At 43.5% G+C, this 19,266-nt stretch overlaps 2 protein-coding genes and 1 long non-coding RNA gene across 5 annotated transcripts in view; 1 reads left to right on the forward strand and 2 right to left on the reverse strand.

The window, feature by feature from the left end:
* On the reverse strand, positions 1-5,658 carry SPRYD4 (SPRY domain containing 4). Its single transcript, XM_069970468.1, has 2 exons — positions 5,384-5,658; positions 1-885 (listed from the first exon to the last, which is right to left on the reverse strand). The coding sequence occupies exons 1-2, from the start codon at positions 5,484-5,486 to the stop codon at positions 347-349; spliced, it is 642 nt and encodes a 213-aa protein (XP_069826569.1). The 5' UTR covers positions 5,487-5,658; the 3' UTR covers positions 1-346.
* LOC138792717 (aquaporin-4-like) overlaps positions 5,139-19,266 on the forward strand; it is a 19,320-nt gene continuing 5,192 nt past the window's right edge. Inside the window, exons 1-3 of one of the 3 annotated variants that reach the window (XM_069970464.1) lie at positions 5,139-5,324; positions 10,336-10,683; positions 14,851-15,015. In XM_069970464.1, coding sequence (XP_069826565.1) covers positions 5,295-5,324; positions 10,336-10,683; positions 14,851-15,015 — 543 coding nt within the window. In that variant the 5' untranslated portion in view covers positions 5,139-5,294. Of the gene's footprint in view, positions 5,325-5,375; positions 5,737-9,434; positions 9,648-10,335; positions 10,684-14,850; positions 15,016-19,266 lie in introns of those variants that run through there. The other 2 variants (XM_069970463.1, XM_069970465.1) reach the window with 2 other exon arrangements.
* LOC138792720 (uncharacterized) overlaps positions 16,026-19,266 on the reverse strand; it is a 27,109-nt gene continuing 23,868 nt past the window's right edge. The window contains exon 3 of the long non-coding RNA XR_011363177.1: positions 16,026-16,258. This is a non-coding gene — a long non-coding RNA (uncharacterized lncRNA). The remainder of the gene's footprint in view (positions 16,259-19,266) is intronic.

The raw sequence follows: 19,266 nt of genomic DNA on the forward strand, positions 1-19,266 counted from the left end.
TTTGATTGTACATATTTAATGATGGAGAACACTTGATAAGGTCTTTGTACTGTATTGATAGCAAACCATTTCCTGTGCTGCAGTCTTAGGGTTGTAATTCACTTTTTCCTCTTTGGCACAACATCACAACATGTCTTTATTTTACTTTGCCATTCAGAAAATATACATGAACAATATCCACATTGATACTTTTTTTTATAACTGAAACACCAGAGAAGTCAAAGCAAAGCCTAAATAAAATGTTATATGTAGATCATGGAATACCAATAAAAAAGAGGTTTAGCAGTTTATGCCAGGATATGCTTCTAGCTGAAGAGGCACTTTTACTGTAATACTTTAAAGGACTTTATAGATTGTCAGGGACATCCAAGCCTGAGTGGGTAACAAGTTCTCCATCCCACAGGGCAAATGCTGGCACGACTGGGCCTCGAAAGTTTGCATTGAGAGTATGGATGAGGGAGCCCTTATCAGGGTCCACAAGGCTGAGTTTTCCACCTTCATAGTCCAGCAGTAGGCCCACTTTGCTTGGGTGGCCAATGTTAGTTATGGGGATTATTTTATTTACCACCATTCCATTCCACTTTTTATGACTATACGCAAAAACCCATGACCGGTTGCATACACCAATGCATTCATCTCTGGACATGTCTGCATCTGCCACACCTATGCGGAACTCACTGGACTTCTTTACTGTCACCTCCCAATAATGACGACCACTTGCGACCGAAGTGTCTCCAAGAACAACAGCCCATTCACGAAAACGCTCAGGATTTTGAGGGACTTTGGAGGGATCAATGCCTAGTACACGATAAATGACTCCAGTGTCCTTCTTGAATAGGTCCAGGCTACTATGAGCAGTTTTCTCATCTAGTTTGAATGATATTTCTGCATAAGGATTTAAAAAAAAGAAGAAAAAAAAAGTAGAAATTAGTTTCTTGTAACTGAAGATTCTATTTACCACTGGTTAGGTTTAAATACGGTATATGAGTAATAAACATAACTGGTAAATAGGGCTGGGCGGTATACCGCAAAAATACCGATACCGTCACTGGCGTCGGTTAACCGACTTCAACTTGGCTAGGACGGTATTTGCGGTATTTTTGTATTTCTGTGTCCCTGCGCCCGTCCTGTCAGTGCCCCCCGCACACACACGAGCGGCCCGGCACTAGCGCTGGTATCAGCGGGAGGTGGAGGAGCAGCAGCAGGGTCCAGGTGAGAATGCTCCCCCCTTCCCCCTCCCCAAGCGACCGCCCGTCCGGTCCGCGCACCTGTCCACCCTACCCACCCGTCCGGTCCGAGGCTCCGTCCCACCGCACCTGTCCTGCCAAAGCGCCCACCACCCGTCCGGTCCGAAACTCCGTCCCACCGCACCTGTCCTGCCAAAGCGCCCACCACCCGTCCGGTCCGGCGTCCCTGCACACTGAGGTGACTACAGTAAAAGCCGCCGCCAAGTGCTGCTGTGACATGGCCTCGCCGGCCGGGTGTGGGGGCGATCGGATCGGACTGGTCCGGGACACACACACACACACACCCGGCCGGCGAGCGCTGCACATGTTGTCCTGTGTGTGCAGGGACGCGGCCATGTCACAGCAGCACTTGGCAGCGGCTTTCCTGTAGTACAGTACAGGACTGTAACATAGGAGGAATAATGGGCTGCAGCAGGCAGGATAAGTTATAGGAGACATTGCTGTGCGTGGCATCCTGCCTGCTGCAGCCCATTATTCCTCCTATGTTACAGCCCTGTACTGAGGGGACTACAGGTCCCAGCATACACCTCCCTGTGCTCCCTGTACAGTAATACACCCCTATATAGTCATACACCCCAATCCGTCCCCCCTATATAGTCATACACCCCAATCCGTCCCCCCCTATATAGTCATACACCCCAATCCGTCCCCCCCTGTATAGTCATACACCCCAATCCGTCCCCCCCTGTATAGTCATACACCCCAATCCGTCCCCCCCTGTATAGTCATACACCCCTATCCCTATGTGCCCCCCCTGTATAGTCATACACCCCTATCCCTATCCCCCCCCCTGTATAGTCATACACCCCTATCCCTATCCCCCCCCTGTATAGTCATACATCTCTATCCATATGCACTCCCATGTATAGACCCGTACCCCCATCCCTATGTACCTCCTGTATAGTCATACACCCCTATCCCTATGCCCCCCCTGTATAGTCATACACCCCTATCCCTATGTGCCCCCCCTGTATAGTCATACACCCTTATCCCTATGCCCCCCCTGTATAGTCATACATCCCCTATCCCCCCCTGTATAGTCATACATCTCTATCCATATGCACTCCCATGTATAGACCCGTACCCCCATCCCTATGTACCTCCTGTATAGTAATACACCCCTAGCCACCCCCCCCCTCCCACCCCCGTATAGTCATACACAACAATCCCTATGTGACCCCCTGTGTATACACATCCTGTAGAGGCTGTATACCTGTATATACATGTCCAGGTCCCCTAATAATGACTAATAATAATGATAATAGACTAACCACGGGTTGCTGCTCAGCGAGTTCTTTTTTACTTTTTTTAATCAAAATGTCGTCAGTTTGGCACGGCAAGTGGGTGTGGTTTGCAAAAAGGGGCGTGTCATAATTATCGTTGAATTATCGTTACCGCGGCTACATGTGCGATAAACCGCGATATTGATTTAGGTCAATATCGCCCAGCCCTACTGGTAAACATATAATATAGCAGGTACTGTAAAAGCCAGCACGCTTGAAAGGGGTCAGCACTGGCACTACACAGAACACGACAGGAAGCAGTTGGCTCCACTCATTTTGCAACAGTGGTGATGCATAACTGCAGTTCTGCTCCAGTTCAAGTAAATGGCAGCCAAGATGCGGTAACCAGGTCCAGCAACTACACAGTAAACAGAGACAACTGCTTCTGGCCCAGTTCATTGGAAGTGTGGGTGCTGACCAGCTAATTATAGGGGTGTTGAGTATTGGCACTAGAGATGAGCAAATTTGCCGAAGTTCGGGTTCGTATGAACCTGAACTATTGTCTTCTGATTCCCGCTGTCTGCAGCCTCCATAAACAGGGTGGATACAGCGTAAGGACCGCCTGGAAAACTGGGATACAGCCTATGCCAATGTCTGTATCCCAGTTTTCCAGGCGGTCCGTAAGGCTGTATCCACCCTGTTTATGGAGGCTGCAGACAGCGGGAATCAGAAGCCGATAGTTCAGGTTCATACGAACCCGAACTTCGGCAAATTCGCTCATCTCTAATTGTCACTCAGCCAATCAGTCGTTGATGAGTACTGTTGAGCAGATCTGAGCAGAAACTGTTCAGGTTCAGCAACCTTTTTACGAACCCCCTCAGCATTTGAATCCCTTTAGCTGCAGAAGTTGGAATTCAGCCCTAGGGCTGCCAGGAAAACATTGATGCAGCCTATGGCTACATCCATGTTTTCCACAACTCCCCTGGGATGCATCCAACTTCTTTGGCCGCGGGGAGTCAGACGCTGAGCATTCGGGATCGGAGACCATTACTGAACCCATGTTTTCTAGACAGTCCTCGGGCGGTATCCTCCCTCTGCAAGGAGGGCAGTCCCTCTTAACTGATAAGCTATTCTGTGGCGCAGCAGCCTAAATATAAACTTGATGTCAGGTTCCTCTCATGGATTACAGGTGATGACATAGGGAATCAGGACAGTTTACGATTATTTCCATGGATTCTTTAAAGTGGCCTCATTTATTTGTCAATTAATTTATTCTTGCAAATGTAATTCAGCATTCCAAATGTTCCAATTACCCAGAGGACTTTGGAAAGAAAGTCTAGAGTGCCATTTCAGACTTCTTCAATAAATCAGAACACTTGGAAAGCATTATGACATTAAGTGTCAAGACTAGTATAAAAGCCCAATTCAATTGATTCAGTTTTGGAGAATCTTACTATAGACTAACTTATCTCTGCAGGTGTTACAGCCTACAAAAAAAACTTCAAAAGTGGTGATGTGGTGAAGTTATAAGTTTTGCCACTAGATGTCACTATGTATATTTCTGTATATATTGCACAGCTGTAGTCATTTAAGGGTTACTGTATTGTGTACACCAATGAGAGATGCTGCTCTTTCTCTACCCATCTCTATTCTCTATCCTTCTCACACTCTATTCTCCACCACTCACAGAGGTTGTTACATACACCCTGTAGGAAGTAGTCACATGTGGAGAGGAAGTGTAGGTCAGTTTTTCTCGGATTCTCAGTGGAGCAAGAGACACAAATCAGGCATCCCTGCTGAACTTAGCAAGGAGCCTGGCTCTGACAGGTTCCCTGCCAGGGACAGACCAGCTGTAGTGTACAGACACATATGGAGAACACAAGAGACTTCTTTTCTTAGAGAAACCCTTATACTCATGATGCAGAGATAAACACTAAAGAGAGGACAACCCAACCCACGCCATGAACATCTCTGAGGGTCGGTTCACACTGTGGAATTCTCGTGGATAAATTCCATTGAATTATAAATCTCTCCCAAATGCATATACACATAGACATCCATGTTTAGATTAATGCAGATACTGTGGAATATAAGTAGTTTTTCTTATGGAAAAGTGCAGAGGTTTGTACAGCAAGTAATTAGAAATCCTGATGAGTCCACCTGAATTGATGCCAAAATGACAGTACGTGGCCTCCGTCAGGTGATCAGGATCTATGGATACATCTCCTCTACGCTTTTGCAACATTATTAGCTACTTCCAGCAAACACCATAAACATAGTGTGAAAGAAGCCTTACACTCTGTGCTTATATCATTTCATGTTTATTCTGAAGCGTAAAATATTTTAAACCTCAAATAACACTGAACTGCGCTGAGATCACTAAGAAAACATCTGTCAGTCATTATAAGAGAATGGTTTGGGGCCATTTTACACCCAAGAACATCTGCTTGTGCAGCATTTTTTTAGCACACTTGATTAGTTCACTCCCAGAAAACAAGGAGGAGGAGGAGAGTCTCTGATTCTTCTCAGTCCTGGAAGGTGACATTTTCTTTGAGGCTATTGACCTCCCCTGCTGCCCGTAGTTACTTGGAGTGACCTCCCCTGCTGCCCGTAGTTACTTGGAGTGACCTCCCCTGCTGCCCGTAGTTACTTGGAATGACCTCGAGTACCATATGACCTATAACCTGTATTAGTAACTGTCACAGTGACGTCAGCCTCACCCGTACATGCTCCACAGCTGGGACGAGCAGTGACGTCACTCCCAGCAGCTGAGGCGTCTGCAGAGCCGCCATAACGCGCACAGGATTCTACTGAACACCTACGTATGCTGGGACTTGTAGTCTCCCTGGCCAGCGTATGTGACAACAGCTGACGTTACGCCCCCTCCCTCACCCCAGTCCCGTTTATCCTCACCTCTTCTGGAACTGACGGCTGCGTAATTCCTCTGCAGACCCGTAACACGCAGGCACCTCAGAGCACGGCTCCCCAATATCATGGCCCTCATGGGCGACGCCATCTTGGAATCTGGCGGGCTGCGCCTCTCAGCGTCATGTGATGTTGACTTGACAGAGGAAAGCTTCTTGTGGTGCTGGAAGGGACGGGAGCGCACGTAGTGATGGGTGGTGACTCCGGGAGTCCGGATGGCTCTGCAGGGAGTGGATGGGGCTCCCGGGCCGGGTCACAGTGTGCTGAGAGCGCCGCCTGCCGGGCGTCATGTGCCGCATCCGCCGTACACCCCGCTGTATGATCGCCTACAGATGGTTCATGTGCGGGGGGTTTATGTAATAATTTATTATCATTTCTCAATGTCTTCTAAGCACAATGCCCATTTTCTTACAATCATTAGAATACATACATTGCATTAGGCCAGGCGTGGGACATACTATGCCACCCATTGTTTTCTATAAGAATTCACAGGGCAGATCAAACTGAAAGTATTTTATGCACAATAAATGCACAATGCAAAATCTCAGCAGCACAAGACAAGTCAGCATGCGGGTGTTAGGGTATGTTCACACTGAGCAAACACGGCAGAATTCCGCGGTGGATCTTTCCGCTGCAGAATCCAGCCGTGCTCTGTGTCCCGCTGTGAGTGAATGAGCGGGCGCTTGCTCCCCCGCTGCCGCTGCTTTCCACTCAAAGGGCCAGTTTAGACTGAGGAAACACGGTGCAATTCCGCGGCGGAACTCTCCGCTGCGCTCAGTGTCCTGCTGTGAGTGAATGGGAGAGTGCGTGCCTGTCCGCTGCCGCCGCGCTCTGCTCAAAGATCTATCATGTTCGTTCTTTGAACGCGCGCTCTCCCATTCACTCAAAGCAGGACACTGAGCGTGGCGGAGAGTTCCGCCGCGGAATTGCGCCGTGATTCCTCAGTGTGAACTGGCCCAAACAAGTGACATGTCACTTCTTTGAGCTGAGACCGGCGGCTGTGGGGGAGCGCGTTCTCTCCCATAGATGGGCTATGGGAAAGTTCCACAGCATAATTCCTCCTGTTTTACTTAGTGTGAACATACTCTTAGTCTGATCGAAGCGGACTCGGCTAGTATGACAATCCAAAAAGACAAGATGGAGGCCGCACATCCAGGTAAAACTTTTGTTTTTTCCTCCTCCGATGTCGGAGTAACTATTTTTTTCTCATAATGATCAGCGTTTAGACGGTACGATATATCGTACGGAAATTCGTTTTGCAATCGCTTAAGCCTATCTCACACATTGTTTAAATCGGTGAACGACTGTTTACACGGAACGGTCTGCGAATTTTTTGCGAACAACGATTTTAGAACATGTTGTAAGATCAAAATGAACGATTTCTCGTTCGTTGTTTGATCGTTCGCTGCGTTTACACGTATGTTATCGTGCAAATTCGCACGATAATCGTTCAGTTTAAACGCAGCATTACAGGTAAATTTTGATAACTGAGCGGAAAAAAAAGGCACAATGTTCACAGAACCTGACACATCACTAAATAGGTGGAGTGTTTGCGAACAAATGTGTTCACAGTTGTAGACTGATGGGGATTTTTAGATAAGTTTAATGCTTATAGCAGTTTTCTGATTGTTCTGGCTGTTTTCTATTAAAGAAGCCAATGCATCAGCATTATGAACACAGAACGCTACTAGAATACAATTAGGACCCCCCTCCCCAAGCTCTGGTCACACTCCCTCCCCTGCATTTATTCTCTGCCAGAACTGAATAATGGGCCACATGACAATAGCTTTTCTCGCTGTATGGTTCATCCTAATGCTGGACCTGTGTTGTTTTGCTGATGTCTGTTGTTTAGCTTAAATCTGCATTCAATTTCTGTGACCTGCTCTGCATGAAAAACAAAATGGAAAGTAACACTGGGGCATAGAATAAGGCAAACTGCTTAATTTATGTCTCCAAATATACTGCAAAAAGTTATTGTGAATTGAAATAACCCTATGAACAGATATAAAGGGGAGCTGGGCAGTAGAGGGGTGTAATGTATTGCTTAAAATGAAAAGCTAAATTACAGGTTTCATTATATTTATACCTTACATAATCTGATTCCCTTAATCCTGGCTAGGTTCATACCATGGTTTTACAGGTTGCTTCTTTCTGTCTGGTTTAAGAAAAGCATCCTGTTTTTCTAACACAAATGTCAATGGCGACAGCATGTTCTCTGGATAAGATATTCGTTTGTGCACAGCTGTTTTTCCATAGACTTTAATGTAGAACTGAAATGGTTGAAAAATTGTTTGTGTTGTTTAGCTGCACCTAAAATCATTGTTAATTGTTGTAATTCCACATTGGTTCGCTAATTGTTCACTAATCGTTCGGTGTAATGCTGCGTTTACACAGAACGATTATCGTGCGAATTTGCACGATAGCGGTCGAAGTCGGACGATAATCGTACGTGTAAACGCGGCGATTCGCAAAAAATTCACAGATCGTTTCATGTGAACAGTCGTTTGCCGATTTAACCAATGTGTGAGAGGCTTTAAGCGGTCATAAAGGAAAGACTAGGATTTCTCCTTTTCTTAAATCCATTCCTGGCTTTGGCTTCCAAAATCTGTCTGTGTAAATGCACCCTAACCATCTACTATTATTCTGTGTAATATGATGAATGATTTCAGGTAGTTTGCGATTGTTTATCAATAAAAACTTCTTCGACCCTAAGTCTCACTTTCTCTGTACATGGTTTGCCTCGGAATACACCACTACTCTCGAGTCTGCTTCTGACTCTTAGCTTGGTGGGTTAGTCTTTCTATGCAGTTGTAGAAAGGAAGAAAAAGAGAAGCCGCACTTCCAAAATAATGTGGCGGGTGCTAAAGGAATTAAATCACCAGGCTTGGAGATTCCCCAAATATAGAATGAAGAGTCCACAGCATGCCAGCACATATGGTGAAAAAGGTGTTGGTTTATTCCAAAAAAGGTGAACAAAAACAGAGGATGCAATTTTCGGTTTTCTCACAAATGCTTGAGAATGGTTTTGTGAGAAAACCGAAACGTTGCATCCTCTGTTTTTGTATACCTTTTTTTTTTTTTTAATAAACCATTACCTTTTTCACCATCTGTGCTGGCGTGCTGTGGACTTTTTGTTCTATATCTATGCAGTTCTGCAAACTGATACCGTTTCTCTTTCGTGCCTCCCTCCATGTTGTTAACTGTCCATTGGTGAGAAAATTGTTTAAAGAATTAGAATATATGTAGAGAGAGAGAGATTGATCTCCAATTGCACATAGCTAATAATGGTAAATGCTGTATATGCAATGACATACAATGTCTCAATATCTGTGTAATGGTGCGTTTACACGAAACGATAATTGGCCCGATCGTACGATTAACGATGTCAAAGTAACAATTTTTTTTTCATAACGATCAGCGTTTATACGGTACGATATATCGTACGGAAAATTCATTTTGCGATCCTTAAGCCTATCTCACACATTGGTTAAATCGGCGAACGACTGTTCACACGGAACGATCTGCGAATTTTTTGCGAACAGCGATTTGATAACATGTTGAAAGATCAAAATGAACGATTTCTCGTTCGTCGTTTGATCGTTCACACGTACGATTATCATTCGAATTCGATCGTTATCTCGCAAATTCGCACAATAATCGTTACGTGTAAACGCACCTTAACCCTCAGCTTATGTAAGTGACAGTGTGTGATAAAACAGAAGTAATATTGCTGCTAGGTTATTTGTCTGATTATTCCTCATGTTCACTTTTCTTTGATGCTGTTGCATGTTTGGAACATTTTTTTTATTTATGAAGATAAAACACATTCATTATAAATCTCACAATAGTCACCAAGGGAACAGAGGGGACGGGGTCTGGTCCAAACAGCTGCACTGCTAACCTGGCTATTTACTTTTTAATAGTGGTTTGATCATAGCCATTATGAATTCAACTAATACTTCCAGCCAAGCACACTTCATAATGCAAAGAGAACCTGATACAATTTGTACTGTTTAATTAATTCATTAATATGTAAATAAAGTGGTATACCTCATTTACATCCTTTTTTTTTTACTCTGAATAAAAAATAATGTGCAGAGATAAAAGAAAGAAAGTACATTTTACATGTAATATGAATCTAGGAGGAGTTACCTTCACAGAGGAGGGCTGTGTTTAGAAGTGGGTTATAAAAAGTAGCTTTAGGTAATTTATTCATTCACATTTCCATTGAGAGAAGATGGTCATCAAAGAGGTAGGAAAAAACAGCCTAAACAACTCTCCTCTGTCATTCTTACTACCTTAAGTGATTTAACATGACTTCTTTATAACTTCTCTCACAATCTTTTCTTAAATACACTCAGTACTCTTCATAATACTCTTTACCTTGTTGTTTATCTTGCAAATTTTATGTATATGACCAAATTTATTGTCAGATTTCATTTAGGACTAAATGTCGACCTTTGGCACAACAAAGGTCACATGGTCAAAGTTCCCCGTGTCACACTCCTTGACACAGGGATCGTTACTAGTCAAAGTAAATAGGGTTTTGCAAGTGGCCTAACAATTGCCAGAAATCCATCGAGGACTGGCTTGCTTGTACTGCAACCCAATTCATTTTTAGTAGCTGTGTTGTCTCTGCTAAATTATAATTTCTGTAATGTAAATCAAGACCATTGTAGTACACTGTATGAGATCCAGTAATTTTAAAATATAACATACAGTTTTAATGCCATTTTTGGTGGTGTTACTTTTTTGGTGTTGTTTTGTAAATGTGAGCATGCCGTACCAGAGCATGCTTTGTTTTGAAAAAAATACACTGACCACAAATCAACCCATCAAATCAAAACAACTTTCATATTCAAAGTCACATTACTTCAGTTTGTGGTGTTCATGTTGCAAGTAAAAGGAATCTAATTCAGTGCTTACCTTTGATTTTGCAGGAATTGAGGCAACATCGTTTTTGGCGCTCAGTTTTAGCAGAATTTTTGGGAACCTTCATGCTGTTAACAGTGGTACTAGGATCATCTTGCTTAGGAATCAGGACATCCCTATCTATGGCTCCACCAATAGCCGCAGGTCTATCAGTTGTTAGTCTGGTGCAGAGTTTTGGTGAAATAAGCGGTGCCCAGTTGAACCCAGCTATCACTTCTGCCTTGGTATGTGCACGGAAACTGGATATTCTTCATGGTCTGGTCTTTGCCATAGCTCAGTGTCTTGGTGGAATATGTGCCTCTGCCATTTTTTATTTATCTCTTCCTACATCTGTCTACAATCAACTTGTTACCAGGGTAAGTTTTTTCACACATTCACTGTTAAGGCCCTATTACACCAAGCAATTATCGGACGCATTTGGTCAATTATCGGATGTTTTACTCTTGATGTAATAGGTAGTATTAAAAGGCAACGTTGAGCCGTTGAAAGAAAATGATGCCAACAACAATGGTCTGCTGCCCATCGCTTCATGCAATAGGAGTGGCGTCAGCAGACTGCCACTGTTTCCTATAGGCCACACAGACATTCCCAATCAATTAATGTTGATAGGTTCAACACCCCTGCCTATGTATAAAAATAGTATTTATATTGTAATCTACCATTACAAATGCTTACTACTCACTACTGCTAAAAAATATAGTTAACAGCACCCTTACAGTGGGGAAAAGTGGGAAAATAAGTATTTGATACCCTGCAAATTTTGCAAGTTTTCCCACCTACAAAGAATGGAGAGGTATTGTAATTTGTATCTTAGATACACATTTTAACTGTGAGAGACAGAATCTATAAAATTTAATTCCAAAAAATCACATTATTTGATTTTAAAATAATTATTTTGCATTTTATTGCAGGAAATAAGTATTTAAAGTGTCAGTGTCGTTATAACTTTCAAAATCTAAATTAAGAGTAGATGTGATATCAAGCAAGTTTGCAATATACATTCATTAATTATTTTTAGTTATGATGGAAAACACAGCACTTTCTGTGTTCTGACTGTTTTTTTTTTCCCCAAAGAGTCAGAAAATAGGAAGGCCAGTGTTTCCCAGGTCATCTGAGCGCTCAGAGAGAAGGCAATCATGTAGCCATGACTCTCTGCACTGGCCAGACTTCCTAGGTTAAGGGTGCCTTCACACCTACCGGATCCACAGCGGATCTCAGTTCTGCGGATTCGAAGCGAGAACCGCTGCGGATCCGGTACCATTCACCTCTATGATAGCACATATTCGCAGCGGGATTAACATCCCGCTGTGAATATGTGCTTTAACCCCTCACTGTCCGCAGCCCTGCCGCCGCATCCCCATCCCCCATTTCTGGCCGCACCCCCCCATCCCCCGCCGCATCCCCCCATCTCTGGCCGCATCCCCCGCCGCATCCAGCAGCCCGCCGCGGAGAGCATAAAGTACCTGCTCGGCGGCGCGGCTGCAGTGAGTTTCCCAGCTCAGGTCCCGCTCATTAGCGGGACCGGAGCTGGGAGCGGCGGGGGATGCGTCCAGAGATGCGGGGATGCGGCCGGGGATGGGAGATGCGGCGGCGGGGCTGCAGACAGCGAGGGGTTAAAGCACATATTCACAGCGGGATGTTAATCCCGCTGCGAATATGTGCTATCATAGGGGTGAATGGTACCGGATCCGCAGCGGTTCTCGCTTCGAATCTGCAGAAGTGAGATCCGCTGTGGATCCGGTAGGTTTGAAGGAACCCTTAGGCTGTTTTTTTCAGCACAAGTCTAAAACTCTGCCTTCAGGAGACTGGACCTGGATTTCTGGTAAGTTCAGCTTTGTTTTTAGCATAACAACAACAAAGAATTATAAATGTATATTGCAAACTTACTTTATTTCACATCTACTGTTGTTTTAGATTTTGAAAGTTATAATGACAGCAACACTTTAAATCTTGGGGAAAAAGAACTTAATATTTGGTACAGAAACCTTTGTTTGCAATTACAGAACAAATTCTGAACAAATATGTGGAAACACAGCCTTTGGCTCTTTTATTTATCTGATTCTTAGCTTAGTGCTGGATTCTTCTATCTGAAGGATACCCCTGCGGTTTACAAATGCCATTAACATACATGCGGTCCATGGTATCAATTGTTTAGATGGAAAAAGGGATGCTGCATGCACCAACAATCCTGTAGAATCTATAGACTTTGCCCCAAAACCTTCAACACAAATGTCAATTATAGCCTAAGAATAGCTGCTGTTAGTGAATGGTGCAGGAGTACATTGGAAGATTTTATAATACAAGCACAGGATTGTTGGAGCAGTAAGTACCCAATGGCCACAATGATATGGGCTATCTGTCATCATATGTTGAGACACAATTATTTTAATAAATCTTTGTGGTCAAGGCAATGGTATTGTTGTCTTATTTATTTAGCACATGCCTCTATGCTTCACTGCAGCACATGCTTCTGTGCTTCCTTGGCATCTAGAAATCTACTTACTATACCTGTGACCTGTACTTTTTGTCTTATTTATAGTAGGAGCCGTCCTTCAGAGATTACATTAATAGGTGTAGCTATAGCTTCAGAGTCATGGGGTACTCAACATTCCAACACCCGAACAGATAGATTATCTATACCACCCAGTAATACAAGTTACCATGTATTGTCTTCCCTTTGTCAAACAGTTGCCTCTGAATCTACTGTCTTACTTATTAATTTTGGCACATGTATTAAAAATGCAAATTGTCTGTCTGCCCATTCATCTATCCATTCAACCCGTCATCCCAGTAAACCAGAGGAGAGAAGCAAATGTGAATCACCAAGCAAGACCCTTACAGTTCTGAATTGTGTACATGGTAGGTGTGTAAGGAAACATACATACATAAACTGCTAAAATAGGATGCTGACATGTGCATTGACAGGCATGGGCCTCTTTGACTTTAATAGCAACTAGTGACTACATTCACATTAATACATGGATTTGTTCAGGTAATTTTGCAAACTCAGTCACTAGTTGACTATGTTCAGGCCATTAACCCCTAGGCGACCTAGGACGTACCGGTACGTCCTGGAAGTCTGTCCCCAGACGACCCTGGACGTACCGATACGCCCTGAGCTATGAAGCGTGCTCCGGAGCGGAGCGCGCTTCATAGCAGGTGGGGGCTGGCTGCAATCAGCAGCCGGGACCTCACCGGTAATGACACGCTTCAGCGATCGCGCTGCCGCGTGTCATTGACCCCTTAAACGCCGCGATCACGGCGCGCCCGCAGCGTTTAAGTGTAAGTGACAGGGGGAGTCCCCAGTCACTTACAGATCGGGACCCCCGCAGTGTGACTGCGGGGGTCCCAATCGGTAAAGCGGACCGCAGTCACACTGCGGGGGTCCCGATCGTCTCTCATCTGCCTCTGTGCGGTCCGATCGGCGATCTGCTGCACTAAGCCTGCACAGGCAGGCTCAATGAGCAGATCGCCGATAACACTGATCAATGCTATGCCTATGGAAAAAGATCATGGAAAAAATGACACCCCATACAGCCCCATAGGTAAAAAACTAAAACCATTATAAGCGTCACAATAGGCCCATTTTATTAATATTTAATTGCCAAAAAAAAGGATTTCATTAAAAAAAAAATATATAACATTAGAAAATCTTTGTAAACCTGCATATGGTTGTGTTCGGACTGACCTACAGAGTAATAGTATAATGTCGCTTTTACCATATAGTGCATTATGTAGACACAGGAACCGACCAAACGTTACCATATTGCATTCTTTTTTACGATTTCACCGATTTATATCTTCATAAATAATATATTTGGGATTCCCTCATACATGTTATGGTAAAATGAAAGACGCCATTACAAAGTGCAACTATTCCTGTAACAAATAAGCCATTACATGGCCTTGTAGATAGAAAACTGAAAGTGCTAGAGCTCTTAGAAGGGGAGGAGGGAAAAACGAAAGCGCAAAGATCAAAATTTGCGCGGTCCACTGGGTCATTTTGGGCCTCGTCCTCAAAGGGTTAAAGTCAATGGGGTCATGCCTGTCCATGCATGTATACATCACTGTCCAATTTTGACAGATTGCTGATGTATGTGTGCTATAGTTGACATGATCTTAGTATTTCTTAGGTAAGAGTACTGAGATCCTTGTTATTTCTTTTTTATTTGCCTCTGTAAATGGTGTATTCCCATTCTTACTGTCTTTCGTTTGCAATAGGGTGACTTTTTTAGAGCTGTTCTTTTATATATTTATACTGATAAAATAATCATGTATAATGTGTGATTTCCTTTTACTTTGTCAATAACTGTCCATGCTCAAAACCCAATAAAAGCTATTGTACAGAGTAAAATATATCTGGCTAAAAACCTAGCAACTAGAATAACTACAAGATAATAGAACATAATCTGAACCTATTGCTCTTCAAATACTTCATAATCTGGAGGAATAGTTTAATTACCCACAATTCAATATAAACAGTGATGTCCTATTTTAATTATTTATCTGTCCTCCCCTCCTAGGTTAGTAGTGAGGGAAATGCAGGACAAGCTTTGGGGATGGAAATTATCTCTACCTTCCAGCTGGCTTTTACAATTTTTGCTGTGGATGATCGACGGCGCAGAGATATTACGGAGCCTGGAAGCCTTGCCATCGGTTTTTCTCTAACAGCAGGAGGTTTAGCAGCGGTAAGATGCATAACCGACTACATAATTGTTATTGCAGTATGCCATGTACTGTGCAGCAACTGGTATGCCTGTGGTGTTTTCACAGTGTGCTAAAGGTCCCCATAGATGATTTTGGTGGACACAGGGGTTGGACATGATGGAAAATCACTGCCCAACCCCTTTGTTCTCTGAGAGATAAGGCACTGCCAGAGCAGTCTGGATGTGGCTTACCCCTCCTCTCCCCATAGAAAACACAGGAAGGTTCGTCACAGCACTGTGTATGGGGAGGAAAGGATAGATAACTGTTGGCTGAACAATTATTGAATTATTGAGGGCCCTTGGCCACCTTTGCTCTATTACAAGCCTTGCAAAATTTATGGAACTACCACACTTAGAGGACGGTAATCTAGCTATCTTTTTTGCAGTAAATCACAGTAAATCCAGAAATCACAGATATGACACAAAAAAAACAGCCTCCACCCCCCAGTGGTCTCCTTTAACTTGCAGTTATGTCACAGTAACACAAGAACTGCCAGCTCAGCCAATCAGTGACTAAGGTCAGACCAGGGGCTCACTAGAAATGGCTTGACCCCATAGCAACCCTTTTGAATGGGGTCCCCCAGTGGCCTGCCCCAACCCCCCTATCCCAGCCATTCAGTGTAGTCATCAGTGACTATCACAACAGTCATTGAAAGCATTACTTTATTTGGAGTAACCTATGCTGCATCTATGACAGGTCAGAAGTTACTGATCATGGCGGGTGCTGAGACCTACTGCAATTAGTTGCTCCTTTATTAGTTGTTTTCACGGGCGACGCTTCACCGCCCCTGGCTGATTGACTCAGGTGTTTGAAATGTAGGTTGTGCTGACTGGCTGCCGTTCCGCCAGTCAGCTTCGGTTAAATTGTGGGAGTCTCAGCTGCAATCAAGTCCAGGGACTCCAATCTCCTTAAATATACTCCCCTGCGTGTCCTTCCTTGCCTGCGACAGAGCCTCAGTTCCTGAGAGTTACTTTAACTAGCGTTCCTTTTGATTGTTATCCTGGTTCTTGGATTTTGGCTTTTTGACTACTATTTTCATTACGTCTTTGTACTGCGCTGACCGACTGCTACTGACCTTGCTATTCTGACCCAGAGTTTTGTGTTTGTCTGTCTTGTCTGCGTTTTGTGTCACACCTGTGCAGGCCAGGGGCTGTTGACCAGTGTCCTCCAGTCCCCAAGTCCTGACAGTCTCCATGTCATTCAGCCTTTTTACTGTATGTTTTTCTACAAAAGAAACAGAAAATACCATAATTTACATGATCACTGTTGCAATTTAAAAATTACTTGAAAATGAAATGAAGTCCTTGTGCCAACATCTGTTGTAAATGTGAAAGTTTTCTTACTGCACTTGCACACTATCTTTACATATTGTTATACCTCTCCTAGCCACTAATTCACATTCTCCTAAGATTTTATTTAATTTATTATCTTGGTATAGGATAGGCAGATGTTTATTAACAACCTTTTTTATTTCCTTGTACTGATTGCTATACAATGTAGAAAACGTTACTTGTTTATAACATCTCTGGGGATAAACAAAAGGTAATTCCGATCTCTTTGTTCCATCAGTTTTAGCTCATTGAAGCTTTTAGAGGGCAGATTTTCTATCAGACAACCTTTTATCTATCTCCATAGTTTCTCTTACATAATCTGCCTCTCTAGAACAAGGTTGCTTGATTCTTACATATTCCCCCTTGGGGATAACAGAAATGGTATGTTTAGAGTGACAACTTGATTCCTCTAAGATGGTGTTACATGCAATTGGCTTCCTGAACAAAGAGGTTATGACATTACCATAAGCAACATTGCCTTTAATTGTTATTTATATATTGAGCAAAATCTTGGCTAGGAGATACATTGCAGCCCCAAATGAATGAGGTTGTAAATGTACCGCCCATACCATACAATACAATTTTTAAATGGATTGTTCTTTGAAAAAAGAAAAATATCCTCCCACCATGCCATATAGAGATTGGCTAAAGTGGGGGAGAAGCACAAGCCCATCGGAGCATCAGTAATTTGGAAAAAGAACTGATTCTCCACTAAAAAATAGTAGTTTTTTTTTTTTTTTTAAAGTTCACCACAAGTAGTATAAACTCATTTGGGGGGGGGGGGGGGATTCATCAAGACCGGCATACTCATACACTAGTCTCAAATTAGTCCTCGCTGAATTCACTTAGAGGCGCACGCCTTTTAGTGAATCTGCGCAGCCAACACAGAAATCTACACCTGCTTCTGAGCAGGTGTAGATTTCCACCTGGTAAATCAGGTGTGGGAAAAGGCCACACCTCCTCCCTGCCTTGCAGCGGCCCCCTGCCCGCTCATCAGGCGAGCGGGACATACGCCAGGGAGAAGGGAGGAATCTGTGCCTTCTCCCTGGCCACAGCAATGATAAATCCCCCTATCGATCTCACTAGAATAAAAATAGCTCTTTTGAGATGGTACTTCAAAGCTACAATGGCAAGATTATGAGGGATACTCGAATACTACATCACATAAAATCGAATGGCTACATCACATAAAAACCACTGAAACAAACTTTTCCATTCCCAAGCTATGCATAGATTTGAGCACTTCCTTCAACCCACACTATGGGTTGCAATAAGCTATCGATCCAAAGCTTTTCTGATAACGACCCTATGCTTAGATACAGGCCTTAGAGGGGGTGGGAACTCATTTTTGTGGACTTCGGGGAGTCCATGGAAGACGGGTTAAAGGGTTGCTGACCATAAGAAAATTACAATCTTTTTCCATCAAAATCCCCAAACCCCTGCCCTCTTTTAATAGAAATTGCAAGGAATATTTACATGCAGCCTCAGGATTTTCTTCTACTTTCCTATGTGTCCCTATCATCAAGAATCAAGTATGCTTACTGTAGGTAGAGACCTAAGTTCAACATGACTGTTGCTCTACCCTTTTCTGTTTTTTTGAAAATTAGGGAATGTTGGGATTTAAGATCCTTCTCCACAGCAAATTGGAAACTATCCAAATCCGGTATTCTTGATTTAACCCCTTAACGACCGCGGGCGTATATTTACGCCCTGCGGTCGTTAAGGACGTTCAGAGCGGGGCCGCGCTCTGATCCGCGGTGGTCCCGGGTGCCGCTTGTAGCCCGGGACCGCAAGTATTAGCGGGCACGGTCCGATCGCCGTGCCCGCTAATACAGTAATCGGATGCAGCTGTCAAAGTTGACAGCTGCATCCGATTACCGTTTGCAGTGTCATCCCTGGTGTCTAGTGGAGAGATCGCTCCTCCGGGACGTTATCCCGGAGGAGTGATCTCCGTTACTGAAGCCGGCCGGGGACCGCTCCAAGATGGCGCCGTCCCCGGCTCAGCACTCGTTTACTTCCGGCTGCAGCAGCCTATCTCATGGATCTCTGCAGCATATCTATGCTGCAGAGATCTCTATGAGAGATCAAAGCACTTATACTAGAAGTCCCCCAGGGGGGCTTCTAGTATAAGTGTAAAAGTTAAAAAAAAAGTGTTGTTATTAATAAAAAGCCCCCTCCCCTAATAAAAGTCAGAATCACCCCCCTTTTCCCAGGTTATTAATAAAAGTAAATAAATAAATAAACATGTTTGCTATCACCGCGTGCGAAATTGCCCGAATTATTAATTAATCACATTCCTGATCTCGTACGGTAAACTGTGTAAGCGCAAAAAAATCACAAACTGCAAAATTGCGCATTTTTGGTCGCATCAAATCCAGAAACATGTTAATAAAAAGCGATCGAAAAGTCATATATGCGCAATCAAGATACCGATAGAAAGATCACATCATGGCGCAAAAAATGACACCTCACACAGCCCCATAGACCAAAGGATAAAAGTGCTATAAGCCTGCGAATAGAGCGATTTTAACCCCTTAAGGACAGAGCCAATTTCGATTTTTGCGTTTTCGTTTTTTCCTCCTTGTGCTTAAAAGGCCATAGCACTTGCATTTTTCCACCTAGAAACCCGCATGAGCCCTTATTTTTTGCTGCGTCACTAATTGTACTTTGCAATGACAGTCTGAATTTTTGCATAAAGTATACTGCGAAACCAGAAAAAAATTCAAAGTGTGGTGAAATTGAAAAAAGAAAACGCATTTTGTTTATTTGGGGGAAATGTGTTTTTACGCCATTCGCCCTGGGTAAAACTGACTTGTTATGCATGTTCCTCAAGTCATTACGATTAAAACGATATGCAACATGTATAACTTATATTGTATCTGATGGCCTGTAAAAAATTCA

This window comes from Dendropsophus ebraccatus, chromosome 5, assembly GCF_027789765.1.
Source record: "Dendropsophus ebraccatus isolate aDenEbr1 chromosome 5, aDenEbr1.pat, whole genome shotgun sequence".
Lineage (NCBI taxonomy): Eukaryota > Metazoa > Chordata > Amphibia > Anura > Hylidae > Dendropsophus > Dendropsophus ebraccatus.